This window comes from Trachemys scripta, chromosome 9 (assembly GCF_013100865.1).
Source record: "Trachemys scripta elegans isolate TJP31775 chromosome 9, CAS_Tse_1.0, whole genome shotgun sequence".
Lineage (NCBI taxonomy): Eukaryota > Metazoa > Chordata > Testudines > Emydidae > Trachemys > Trachemys scripta.
In genome coordinates this window covers 101,285,061-101,297,247 of record NC_048306.1, presented here as the reverse complement: position 1 = coordinate 101,297,247, position 12,187 = coordinate 101,285,061, and the positions used below count along the sequence as shown (strand labels likewise).

Here is a 12,187-nt window from a genome sequence, read left to right as displayed (position 1 = left end):
GTTGTTATTGTAGCATCTCTCTGGGTATCATAAAGTTGTAATTGAAAATTCCTGACAGATCATTGAGATAGATGGGAAGGCAATAAATACAAGCTAAACAAGATGGAGCCAGACCCCTAAAACAGACACTGAAAGGTTTTACAGTGCATCTTACCACATTTTATCTGAATAAAATATGGGCTTTTGCCAATAAAATGGGTCATCCAAACACCCTTCCTTCTCCCGAATGGACAAAACTGAAGGGATCTGACTCCTCTTCGATGAATTTCATATCTGATGTCAAATTTAACCCCCAGCCCGTACTTTGCCCTGAAATCAAATGCAGCATTTTGCCCGTTGATGATAAAGCTGATGCTCAACAAAGTCATTGGGATGGAGCAATGCACCGGAGTGCCAGCAATCAGTTAAATTAAATGAACAGCCCTGTCTTCCCCTCCACCATTCTGGCACTTTCTACATCTCAGGTTAATTAGCACAAGCGCTGGAGAGTGCAATAATAAATTGCAAAACTCCCTTTGAGCCAGCTCACGGAATACATTTCTATAATAGAGCCACAGATCCTGTATATGGATGCGCGCGTGTGTGTGAGAGAGAGGGAACAGTCATTGGATTGGTCAGATAAGAGACATATTGACCGGGTTCCTTATGACGTCTGTTCCTGGGTTGATCTGTCCATTATCCAAGGAGTGAATCATATTGACAGGTTGAATTATATTTCAGAAGATTTTTTTTCTCCCCCTCCTGCAAAGACCATTTGTAATCATTGCACATTCGCTGGCTTTTAAAAGTGAGCTCCTCTGGAGCCGGGTTGCACTGAAGTCCTCCATCGAGCGTAAGGAAGAGTTCTTTTGGGTGGCGGGAACATGGACAAAATCTGTTCGGTCCAGCTCTGCCTTGGGCTCCTAACTGTTTTCTCCATAATGCTGTTGATACCGTCTGCACATGGAAAACCTCTTGCACTACAAGGTAAGCTGAAACTCAGCCTAGATGACACAGGTAGGTACTTATCTCTGCTGGTTGGTTGGTTGGTGGATTTTCCTTTCTGCTTGACCCAACCCTACAGCACTGATTTTCACATGGGAAGGAAATAAGGTTACCCATTACTACTTCACTGTACTAAACATTTAACCAACCAGTGAGCTACCGAGAGGCCTCATTATATTAGGGTGACCTACAACCATCCCTATGTCCGTTTCTGGTTGTATAATACGTCACATTTAACAGTGACCCTGTCACATCAGAAAGAATGTGTCTGATGAGAATGTCTCTTGCTATTCATAAAGAAAATCTCCTAGGAAAAAAAATGCCCTGGTATTATCCAGTGATGGTCCTGACACAGAGTGTACGAGGTCGGACAGCTCCTAAGTGTCCGCACTAGACATTTTATCCAAGGAGGCTTCTTTTTTACATGTTCTTCTTTTAGTAACTTAAGTGTGTCTTGGCTTGCTCTTATTCTGCAGGGAAATGGTGTCATTAATCTTTGTTACAGAGCCTTCGAGGGGGAAACAGGAGCAGCCAAATATAAGCTAGAAAATAACATTGCTTTTAAATTGATTTTTCCTCCTCTATTGCCTGGTTGGTTTTGTAATAATGCCTTTTATTTTGATTGTGCATTTATATTTTTTTTCTAAAGCAAACTCCAACATGCCTAACCACCAACATTTCAAAACCATCATAACTCAAATCATCTTTAAACTCACCATGATAAACGCATCCCTCTTGTGATGCCGCTAAATTCCAGGGGGTTAATTCCTGCTTGTAACTGAGATCAGGATCGGGCCCAGTGACACCAGTCAAGGTACCACGCCAGGGATGAATTTGGCCTGCATTTATGATCATCAGAGTAGGCACAGCGCCTCAGCTCCCCAGTTCCCCCAGATTTATGCAGCTGTGTCTAAACAGACGTCCCCTAAGCTCCACTAGGTTCATGAGATCAGCTATAATAATAATGTGTTGCCCCCTGTGTGTGTATGTTTTGCTTTAAGCCCATCAGGGTTAGATAAGGGTGAAGCCACTTTGGTGAAATGATTGCCCTGCACCTGCATGCGTGGAGGGAATGGAAGCCTGGAGGATCAGGAAAAGAAGAGGGCTGTTCCTTGGGCACCATTCTTGCCTGTCTGTGGTCTCTACAGGAGCTTTGGGATCTGAAATGGGTTGGGAGCCTGGGCACTCTCCATGAATCCCCCCCCCCCCCGCTTGCCCCACAAAAGTTAACGCTGACTGTGTGCCCTACCCTTCGTTTCAGGCTATATAAGAGACTGGCTGGGCCGAGCTGGGAGCTCCTGGTCTCTACAGAGTCTCGGTGCATATGGCCCTGGACTATGGTGACTGTCCGGTGACCAGATACTGGTGGATCCATGGGGTTTGGGGAGCAGTCTTTCCAGGGAGCAGTGACTCCCCACCCTCCCTACGGGAACAATACGGAGAACGCTCTGTCTGGGGGTTTCACAGAGGGCCCTGTCCCCTTTCTGGCAGCAGGCAGTTGATTTAACAGGTTCTGGGAGGATTCCCCTTGTGCACAGGGAATCCCCAGGTGGCCTAGAGTCAGCACAGGGGGCTTTCCCAGGAAAATAAAGGTGTGTCTTGGACATCCATACAGGCCGGCCCTGCCTGGCAGCTGGACCAGTCCGTGGCCCCATGGGCGGACAGGCATGACTGCCCCCTGGCTGGCTCTAGACAGGGTGAACACAAAAGGTTTTTTGTCACCTGTGCGTGTATCTGAAGCACAGCAGGGGAATTAGCCCAGAGGTGGGGGCTCTTACATCTAGGCTGGAGGGAACTCCAGTAAGTGTGCACCAGGGATCACCCCTGTGCTGGTCTCGGGGAGACAGGCTGGACGGACTCCCAGCTCCTCTCCAGCCCCAGTATGATTCTGTGGGGACAGCTGGGGGGTGGAGGGGAGAAGGGAGTCCCCAGTGGATTGTTGACGGACTAGGCAATGCAACTGTTTGACTCCCCTCTGCGTAACAGGGAGGGACCATGTTGACCTGGACCTGTTATAAGCAGGAGCAGCCACGCAGCAGCTCTGCTGGGGCTGAGGGTGAGGATTGCAACCCCCCCACCCATGGGAGACCCCCCACCCACAGTACGTCTCCCTCTCCCCCATCCCTCCTAACCTGCCATTATGCGACAGCGAGATATTTCCCTCCTCCGGTCTTGTGCCGGGGAACCCATCCATCCCGGCATCACAGCCTGAGAGAGGTGTTTTATGTGCTGCAGAAAACCCCGGGTTTCCGGAGAGAGGAGACACCAATCACCAAGACGCACTGCTGACTCTGCTGCTTAACAAAAACCTCGGCTGGAGGCAACCTGCGGATAGCAGTAAGTGAGGGGGTGGGCGACACGCTCATCAATCCCGTCTCCAGCTTCCCACCCCACATCCCTGGAGGCAGCTTTGTTTATTTGAATACTAAGGGCCTGATCCTTAAGGGCTGAGCCCCCTAATTACCACGGATTGCTAGGGGAGTGGAGACCGCTCAGCACCTTGTAGGATTGGGACCTACACACAGTGGATCAGACTGGCTGGTATACAGGGGTTACTTGATGCTGCTTTTCCATTGCAAGCCTGACCTAAAGCCATCTTAGCTGGCCCCCAGAGGCTCCCGCAGCACAGGGGAATTCGCAGGTGGCATTGAGTTGTCATAGAAGCTGCTCCAGTCCCCCATATCCCCGTAGCAGACACAAGTGGCATGGCTAGTGACAAGGAAGACTGACAGAAGTGTCCCTGTACCCCAGTAATCCCTGGCTGCTGGAACGAGTTCTATCCTGTGCCAGCAGACGGGTCCAGCTCAGAGCAAGCCCAGGGTCGGGGGGGCGGGAAGCCACTTCACACACACACACACACACACACGCACTCTGCAGCTAGCAGCCCTCAGAGGCAGCTCAGGGTCTGGCTGGAATGTTAAAACTTATGCAATGCCTTCAACAGGAGCTCATACAAATAGCTGATCATCATTTATATCCAGGGGTAATTGTTTTACAGAGAGCAAAGAGGTGATTGGTCTCAGCCGGAGTTCACGCTTAGTAAGGGTTCTCTGGATGAGCTAAGAACCAGGGGGAACGCCCATCAGAACCTGACATTGTTAAAGTTGGGGAAAGTTCAGCCAATGGATTTTTCTTGCTGCTCCATCCCTTTGCAGCTCTGGTTTAGTGGGGCCTGGAGGCACTGTGCTATCACGAGGGAGTTTATCCCACCCGCGAGATCTGACATGACCAAAAATCAGAGAGTGCAATTCTAAGGGCTCCGGGCCTTCCTGTCGATTTCAGCAGGATCCCAGCCCCAGAACGTGGCAGGGTACCCTGAGACTTCTCTTGGCACAAAAGGAGGGAGCATCATTCAAATTCAGGAGATAACATTTGCCCACTGAAGGCCCAGTCCAAAGCCCATTGTAGTCAATGGATGGGTTCTCACTGGCAGCGTAGGTCTTCAGAGCACGACTGTGCTGTGTTCTCTTCACAGTGACAATTCTGATGCAAACAGGACAGCACAGGGACAAGCAGTGACAAAATGCCCCAAGGACTGCAAGGGTCTCCACCCTTCCCTCTGCTAAACTCAGTGAGGCAGCCGTAGTTCTGAATGGCTGAATAATCCTGCAAATCTAATCAATCAAGTTCTTCTGCTAATGAAGGGATTCAGCTTACAAATAGGATGCATTCAAGAAAGAACAGGCTTATGGGTTAGTGTACTTATTACTCCTAGAGGCAGGCTTCATTTTATGCCGGGCAACTGCCAACAATTAATCTCCAAGGGAAGCATAGGCAGAGGGTTTACACCAAGGCAAAGTGTCGTCGGTAAATTAGCCTTTTTTATTCTCCCCTGAGACTGTCTGTTCCAATGTCAGCTGCTGTTCATTTTCGGGATGCCGCAGTCCTTGGCCAGCCCGCTGACTTGTGGAACTGTAGCCAAAGCAGATGCCAGAAATGCCGCAGGAAGAGGATGTGTGTGCAGTAACAATTGTAAGCGCTTAGGTAGCAGTTTTCATCCCTAGATCTCAGAGTGCTTTTGCAATCTCTGTTTTGCTGATGTGAAAAGCAGGTCACAGAGCCTTGAAGGGGATTTGTCCAAGGTGTCACAGGAGGCAGAGCCAGGAATAGAAGCCAGCTCTCTTGATTCCCAGCCTGTCCACTGGACCATGCTATCTTTTAAATCAAGACTGATATAATGTATTGGCTTTATGTATATTGTTGCCCCTTTTGGCCCAAGCAGTTAGCCAATATTCTGCATCTTGCGGGCTGTCTCCATTAGGAGAAGAAATTGATGGTGGAAACGGGTGTTTCTTTGGTGCATGCTGTTTATTTACAAAGACTGTACAAAGGCCTGTTTCCCTGAATGCAGTATGAACAAACAGCAGCAGATAGTTTCCGGGCTCACGGTTCCATGCATGTTTCCAGCCAGCACTCTGCCCAAAAGAAGCTCTGTCTCTTGGCTTCCTCTCAAGGCCATGTTACCAGCGCTTCCCTGGATGTCTCCTGGCTTTCTGGCCATTTTTCTGCTTCTCACAGCTCTGCTGACATCGCCAGGTTATCTAGGAGTGGGAAAAAACCCTCAGTGTAGATGCAGTTGTACCAACAGAAGAGTGATTTTGGCAGCATATTTAATGTCATTTGGGGAAGTGGTGGAGCTAGGCCAGCAGAACTCCTTTCACTGGCATAAGCCGCGTCTCCTGAGGGGGCTTTGCTGGCATAGTTGTACGGGCAAAGGCTCTGTAGATGGGCCCCACACAGCTGCCGTGTTTGCACTGAACACCCCGGAAACCACCTCAGCTTCTGCCTGGCCTTGCACGTAGCCTCACCCCTTGGGCGGTGTTTTCTATTGTGTTAGCTATGTTGCTCCATCAAGGCGCTTAATTGCTTCTTACTGTCCCGGGGCGCACCACTCACGGCTTGTCTGGTGCCTCCTCCTGGTCACTCTGGGGATTAGCTCTCAAGGTTGACGACCCTTCCAGGGTCACATGCCATAACACCAGGCACCGCAGAATCCTCTTTGTGACTCAGCCCTCGGGCCGGGGCACTCAGTGTTCCCCCGTTCTGCCCCTTGCCTGGTCTATGCCACACCCATGGTGGCTGGTTGGGGAACCCGGGCTCACCCACTGCTCTGGATTCCAGTCCAGTAGTCCTACACCCAGTAGTCCTGGGCCTTCCTCTCCCAGACCTCACTGCTCCTTTCCTGGACTGCATCCAACAACTCCTGGTTCCCCTTCTTGCTCAAACACTCCTCCCTCTTCCCAGGGAGTGACTGAGCCTTTCCCAGCAGCAGCCGGCCTATTGCCAGCTTCCTGGCTTGATAGGCCCCACATGTTCCTGCCCAGCTGAACCTGCCTGCAATCAACTCCCTGCTCCCTGGCTCTCCCTCCAGGTGCAGCCTATGGAGTTAACAGGCCTGCCTGGGCACCTTAACTCCTTCCAGTCCTGTGTGGGGTGGACACCCCCTCACACTTACATTGATCCTGAGTGAAGGGCGGTTCGACGTGGCTCACCCACAGCAAGGTCTGTGATTGCCAATAACCAAAGGCATGCCTGCTGGGAGCCACCAACACTCTCCAGCATAACCGTAACGACGACTGCATTGGCTTTCTCCTGCTCTGGTCACTTAATCATAGAGACATCATTCCCCTGATGCTTTAGTCTGACAAAGCCTGAGTTACCGGCCTTCAGGGCATGGGGCTAGGCCCCTTTGTTCTGGCTTTTGCCCAACCACGGTGATGGGAGCTGCTGAGTTGGCATTGGCCAGTACATGCCCTTATTTTAGCTGTTATATTTGTACCCGTCAGGTATGTTGTATAAGTTACAAAACAAACATGACAATCTGCCCCCTTTATTATTTAGCATTAAGGGAAAGTCCTGTAGAACTTGTAGAGAATGCCAACTCTTCTGCTGGGCTTTCAACTAACCTAGATTTTCAGGGCTAAGTAGGATTTCAATGGCAAAGAGGCCTTGCACGTATAAAGGGCGAATGAGGAAATTCCTTCTCATGGGGGTTTCAGGAAGCAGTACAGATATTTACACTATCTGTGTTCTTTCTTCCAGACTTGGAGCTGGCAAAGAAATTTGAAGAACTTGAACAGGTGAGAGGTGCATGCATTGATATAGAATGAATCAGACAAAAGCCGGGAGTGAGTCAATAATCCCCAGACTGAACTAGTGGGTACGTTGCGATCCCTGGCCTGTTTTTCATCAATGTCAGTGCCCCAGTGAGAGAACGGGCCATCTCCTCGGGAAGAGGAAGAGGAAAGCACAACAGGGGTTTAAAACACTCATCAGATGGAAGAAACACATTCCTAGATTGCCAAGCCAGAAGGGACCGTTGTGATCCGCTAGCATAGCCCAGGCCCTAGGACTTCCCCCAAATAACTCCCAGAGCAGATATTTTAGAAAAACATCCAATCGCGATAGAAAAGTGGCCAGTGATGGAGAATCCACCATCAGCTTTGCACTGGGAACAAGATAGGAAATAACATTGGTTAGGTTGCAGCAGTGACCTATCTCTGCCATATTTAAAGGGCCACCATCTGGAAAGGCACGCTGGGGAAAAAAGTTCCTGTAAGAGGGAAACCCTTCCCAGGGAAGAGGTAGAAGGGGCTAGCGACAGAGGCAGGTGCTACTGTTTTGTCGTGTTTAATCCCATCACTCAGTCACACCAAGGAGATATGGGTGGGGGAACTGGTTCAGATTAGAGCCAGGACCACGGCACAGAGTCCTACTCCCAGTCTGAATTTCCCCAGGTCCTCTATTATGATGGTTTGTGTCGCAGTAGCACTTAGAGGCCTACTCCAGGAGCATGTCTCCATTTTGCTGGGTGATCCACCCCACCGTGAGAGACAGTCCCTGCACCAGAGAGCGGAGGGTCTAAGCAGACAAAGCCGGTATAAACGTGTGCCCTCACCTCTAGGGACATAGCAGTGCAGGGAACTTGGTCTCTTACCCCTCGGTGGCCAGTCCCGTGGCTGTGATGGCTAGTCCCAGCCGGTGTCTTCTCCCCTCTCCCTCTCTGTTTTCTGAGGCTTGGCTCTCCGGCCAGATCACATGACAGTTCCCTCCCTTTCCAGGGTAACCAAAGATCCATCCAACTTAAAGTCCAAATCAAAGGCCCAGACTAGCAGTGCTTCTGGCCCTCTCGGGCACCACGGAAGTTCTCCTGATTCCTGCAGAGCTTCTCTTCTCTTGCTTCTTCCCCAGCTGGACTGCCCCCCGGCTTCCCTTTACCATGCATGCCAACAGTTTACCTCAGAGGGTCTCCCTACTCCTTTTAGGCCACATCTCAGGGATCCCCCCACAGGAACCTATCCTGCTCCATGGGGACACTCAGCCTGATTTCCTCAGGCTATCCTGTTTGTTCCTCCCTCCTGGGTCTTCCTCCCTCTGCTGAGTTCCCAGCGTTATTTAACTAGCGATCTCCTGGCTTCACCTCTACAGTTAATTAAGCTTGCGGGAGAAGGCTGGGGGTGGGTCAGGAGAGGTTAATCTAACCTTGTGCTTGTTCCAAACAGCTGGAGAAGTTAAAGGAGCAGCTTTTGGCTGGGGAAGGCTCTGAAGAGGCCTACGCCGAGGCAGGCCTGCTGCCATCACACCCTGACAAACGCGGTGGGTTTTGGTTTTAGAACAGCCTTTGGAATCTATCTGCCTGCAGCCCTCCTACCCGCCTGCCCCTTTAGGGCATTCTCTCTACACGCACGCGGGCTATAGCGGATATGCTGAGAATCCCAAGGTCCACAGAGCTCAGCCATCCATTGTGACCAGCAGGGCATCTATGGGCCTTGCCGTTGCTTGCTAATTAATCAGCCTCCTTGACTGCACTAGCAGCAGGATCTCCCTCTAGCCTGAGCTGACTGGCTGCTTTCTGGCCACATTTCCATTTGCTTCTGATACTTTAAGGGGCTTTGGCAGCATCCTAAAATGGTCCTATTTTGGTCCCTTTTGGTGGAAAATCAGAAGCTTTTAAGAGCTTGTTGGTTCATAAAGGAACTGTGGACCCAGGCTGTAAGGAATAGCTCTGTTAAAGGTCCTCATGTGGAAGGGAATTTTAGCAACTGGAACCACTCCAGGGATCCTTTAAGTGCTTCTAAAATCCATTTGGAAACTTCAGGCAGCCTTGCAGCAGACGTCTCTTTTCATTCAGGAGGGGGCATGGGGTTATTTGCTACATCTTGGCTCTCCGTTCTGCAGAAACCCCTTTGTCCGCCCACATTACACAAGCTGATAGTGAAAACGTGTCCCCTTTGCCAAGGTCACTGCTCTCTTGCGTATGGGCAAAACAAAGAGCAATTGTTTGTGTGGCTGAGAGACAGTGAGGAAGGACATGGAAATTAACCAAGAATACAGTGAATTAGAGGTGGCCAAGATCTAAGATGTCATTCCGCCCACTCCCCCTGCCTACTGCCAGTCGAGTTTTACATGAGCTTGCACCTAACATCTCGCTTTCTCTCCTGGCCCTCCCTAGCCTGCTTTTGGAAATACTGCGTGTGAAGCCCAGCTGGGACTGGGAGAGAGAGAGAGAAGGACGGCCCCGAATCGCCTCGCTGTGGTGTCCCCGTGTTAACGTATCTTCTGTACCTTCATCGTGCTGCTCCCTTGGGTGCTTTTCCCAGCGAGGAGCTAGGCAGGATTGATGGGAATTCGGACAAGACCAGGAAGCGCCCACGTTTCATCCCTTTTTCCCTCATACTTCCCTCCCCCTCCATTTTGTATAGCATCTTCCTGCCCTGTCTCCTTCCAGTCTATCACCGGTTTGGTCTTATCCCTTGACTTTTCCTCGCCTCCTCTTTTCTCCAGGTCCTCCTAGTGCCTCACCCTCGCCTAGTCCCCCTGAGTGTGGGAGGGGAATGCCCCATAGGCACCACTCTTTGCAGCTGCTATTCATTGTGGTGTCCGGGGTCCCATTCCCCTTCTAAACCTGGGCCCAGGTCAATGGCACCACCCATCTCCTGTGGCGGTGGCAGGCCTGGAGCTGGGCGGGGATGTGTTTGCCGTTTAACTGACAAGGTGAATAATAGCGGGCTGAGTGCATTGTGCGGATATTGTTGCCTTGCTGCCACAGCTTTGTAGTGTTGTCGCTATTTGTGTCCTGTCAGTGTGCACAGTGTGTATCCTCCAGTCTTTACTTCAGAGGAGAAAAGGGCCAGAATATCGGCTCCTTTAGGATATAAGTCAAATAAAGGTAAAATGCTGATTTATATTTCACAGAGTCCCCTGATGTTTCCTTTCTCCTTCGTTAGCATGGCCCAGGTCTGTTCTTCCCTCCACACTCGCACAGAATTTAGCATAGAAACGGCCACAGTGGACTAGACCAATGGTTTATCTAGCCGGGTATTCAACAGTGACAAAAGTGGCAGCTGCTTCCTTTAACCAGTTTTGGGAATCAGGGCTTCATCTCCGCCACGGAAGTGCACACGTGTGAAGCCACTGGTCCAACCGCTTGGAGTTCCAACCTACCTAAGGTTCTGACTCCCATGGGTGGACTTCACCCGGGCTTTGCCCATCCCTGGCTTCACCCTCTCTGACGGTGTGTGACTCACCCCTGCGGCGCCTCCTGCTGGTCATCTCGGGGAATTAGCGTTTCCAGCCTCCAGAGTGCCCTCTGCAGGCCAGTGTCCCGCTGCCGCTGGCCCCCCGTGTCCCTCCCAGGACCCAGTGCCCCTTGTCTTTGGGGTGCTGCTCCCTGGCAATGCCCCCACAGTCTCAGGGTCTCCCCACCCAGGGGAACCCCCAACCCTCTATCCCCACTTTGCCTCAGTCATGGGCTACTACCAGTCACCATCTAGCCCCTGCTCACTAGGGCAGACTGCAGTGTAAAAGCCACTCATCATAGGCAAGGGGGTTTGGACCTGCTGCCTCTGCCTACCCGTGGGCTGCCCCCTGCAACTCCAGTACCTAATTGGCCTTCCACTAGGCCGCAGCATGGGGGGTTTCCAGGCCGGAGCTCCCCAGCTCCCTTGGCCTTCCCCCAGCCCTGCTCCACTCCAGGTACTATCTCTCAGCTCCCTACAGCCAGGTCCCTCCCTCTCAAAGCTAGAGAGAGTCTGTCTCTGGCTTCTGACCCCAGCCCTCTTATAAGGGCCAGCTGGGCCCTCATTAAGCCAGCCGCGGCCTGATTGGGGCACGGCCCCCAGCTGAAGCTGCTTTCCCCAATCAGCCCCACTTTTCCTTCCCTGCCCCAGCCCTCTCCCCAGACTGTTTTAAGCCTTTTAAGGCAGAAGTGGGTGACCATCCCGCTACACCCTCTACCCCATAACTAAACCCACCCGCATAGAATTCACACCATGTCATGCTGCTGCCCATGGGTTCTGCGGGCATTCATCGGAAAGGGGCACTTGTTCAACTAACCAAGGAAGAAAATATTTCATTAATTATTTGCAAATGAAATACATCCAGTCCCTGGGCCATATTCCCGAGTGTAAATCCAGGATCACTCTGCTGAAGCCAATAGAGTTAATGTCAGATTCCCAATAAGAACAGAATTTGGCTTTGCAGTATGGATGAGTGACATGATTTGGGCTATCATTGGACATGTGTCTCCAGGCCTGTCTAGCCCTAGTATTTAACTGCAGGTTGCCTGGGACCCATTCTTCAAAAACACCACTTCCCCACAGAGCATCAATTATTATCCTACATCAGCTGCCTGGGCTCTGGCAGAAGGTGCAATTTTACACCAATAGCTTGGATGTTCTTCAAGAACAGGGGAACTACATGGCTTGTTGTGATGCCGAAGCTGGCACACATCGAATGTAGGCCATTGGCATATATTAGCAGTTTGCATACATTAGCTCCGTTTGATCACACCCAAAGTACACCGTGCTGCTAAAGTTAACTCTTTGGGACTTGGACTCTCCTGCTGCTTATGGATCCGTATTCAGTGCCTCTGTGTAAACGTGCCTTCATGTGGTGTTCTCTACCATCACAAAAGCCAGAGAGACGGGACTAACCACAGCCCATTCTTGAGAGCAATAGCGCTCTTAAAAGAGTCATGTAGTCACAATAGTTTGGGGACCTGTTCAGGGCTCTATACTTATGCCTCTCACTGGCTTTCAGATCAACTGAGTGCAGTTTCACCAGTGACGAGCCAGGTTTTCTAATGGCCAGAGTTGCAAAGGCCCGCTGGGTTCTGCAGCCCGGCCGTGTCCTTAGCAGCATGAGGAATAGAGAGTCTGCAAAGGGAATCAGATGTTTGCAGCTATTACACAGTTGGTGTGTA

At 51.0% G+C, this 12,187-nt stretch overlaps 1 protein-coding gene across 1 annotated transcript; it reads left to right on the top strand.

Moving 5' to 3' along the window:
• The first annotated feature begins 784 nt into the window (after positions 1-784).
• On the top strand, positions 785-10,171 carry UTS2B (urotensin 2B). Its single transcript, XM_034782136.1, has 5 exons — positions 785-966; positions 3,220-3,321; positions 7,027-7,064; positions 8,487-8,580; positions 9,437-10,171. Exons 1-5 carry the CDS (start codon positions 864-866, stop codon positions 9,460-9,462), a joined length of 363 nt encoding a protein of 120 aa, XP_034638027.1. The 5' UTR covers positions 785-863; the 3' UTR covers positions 9,463-10,171.
• Positions 10,172-12,187: the final 2,016 nt, after the last annotated feature.

What these genes read in the sequence shown, in the direction of transcription:
- UTS2B (XM_034782136.1), top strand. Translation starts at nt 864, where the DNA reads ATGGACAAAATCTGTTCGGTCCAGCTCTGCCTTGGGCTCCTAACTGTT. An exon ending in AATTTGAAGAACTTGAACAG is followed by an intron (nt 7,065 to 8,486) that starts GTGAGAGGTGCA and finishes TGTTCCAAACAG; the next exon opens with CTGGAGAAGTTAAAGGAGCA. An exon ending in ATCACACCCTGACAAACGCG is followed by an intron (nt 8,581 to 9,436) that starts GTGGGTTTTGGT and finishes GGCCCTCCCTAG; the next exon opens with CCTGCTTTTGGAAATACTGC.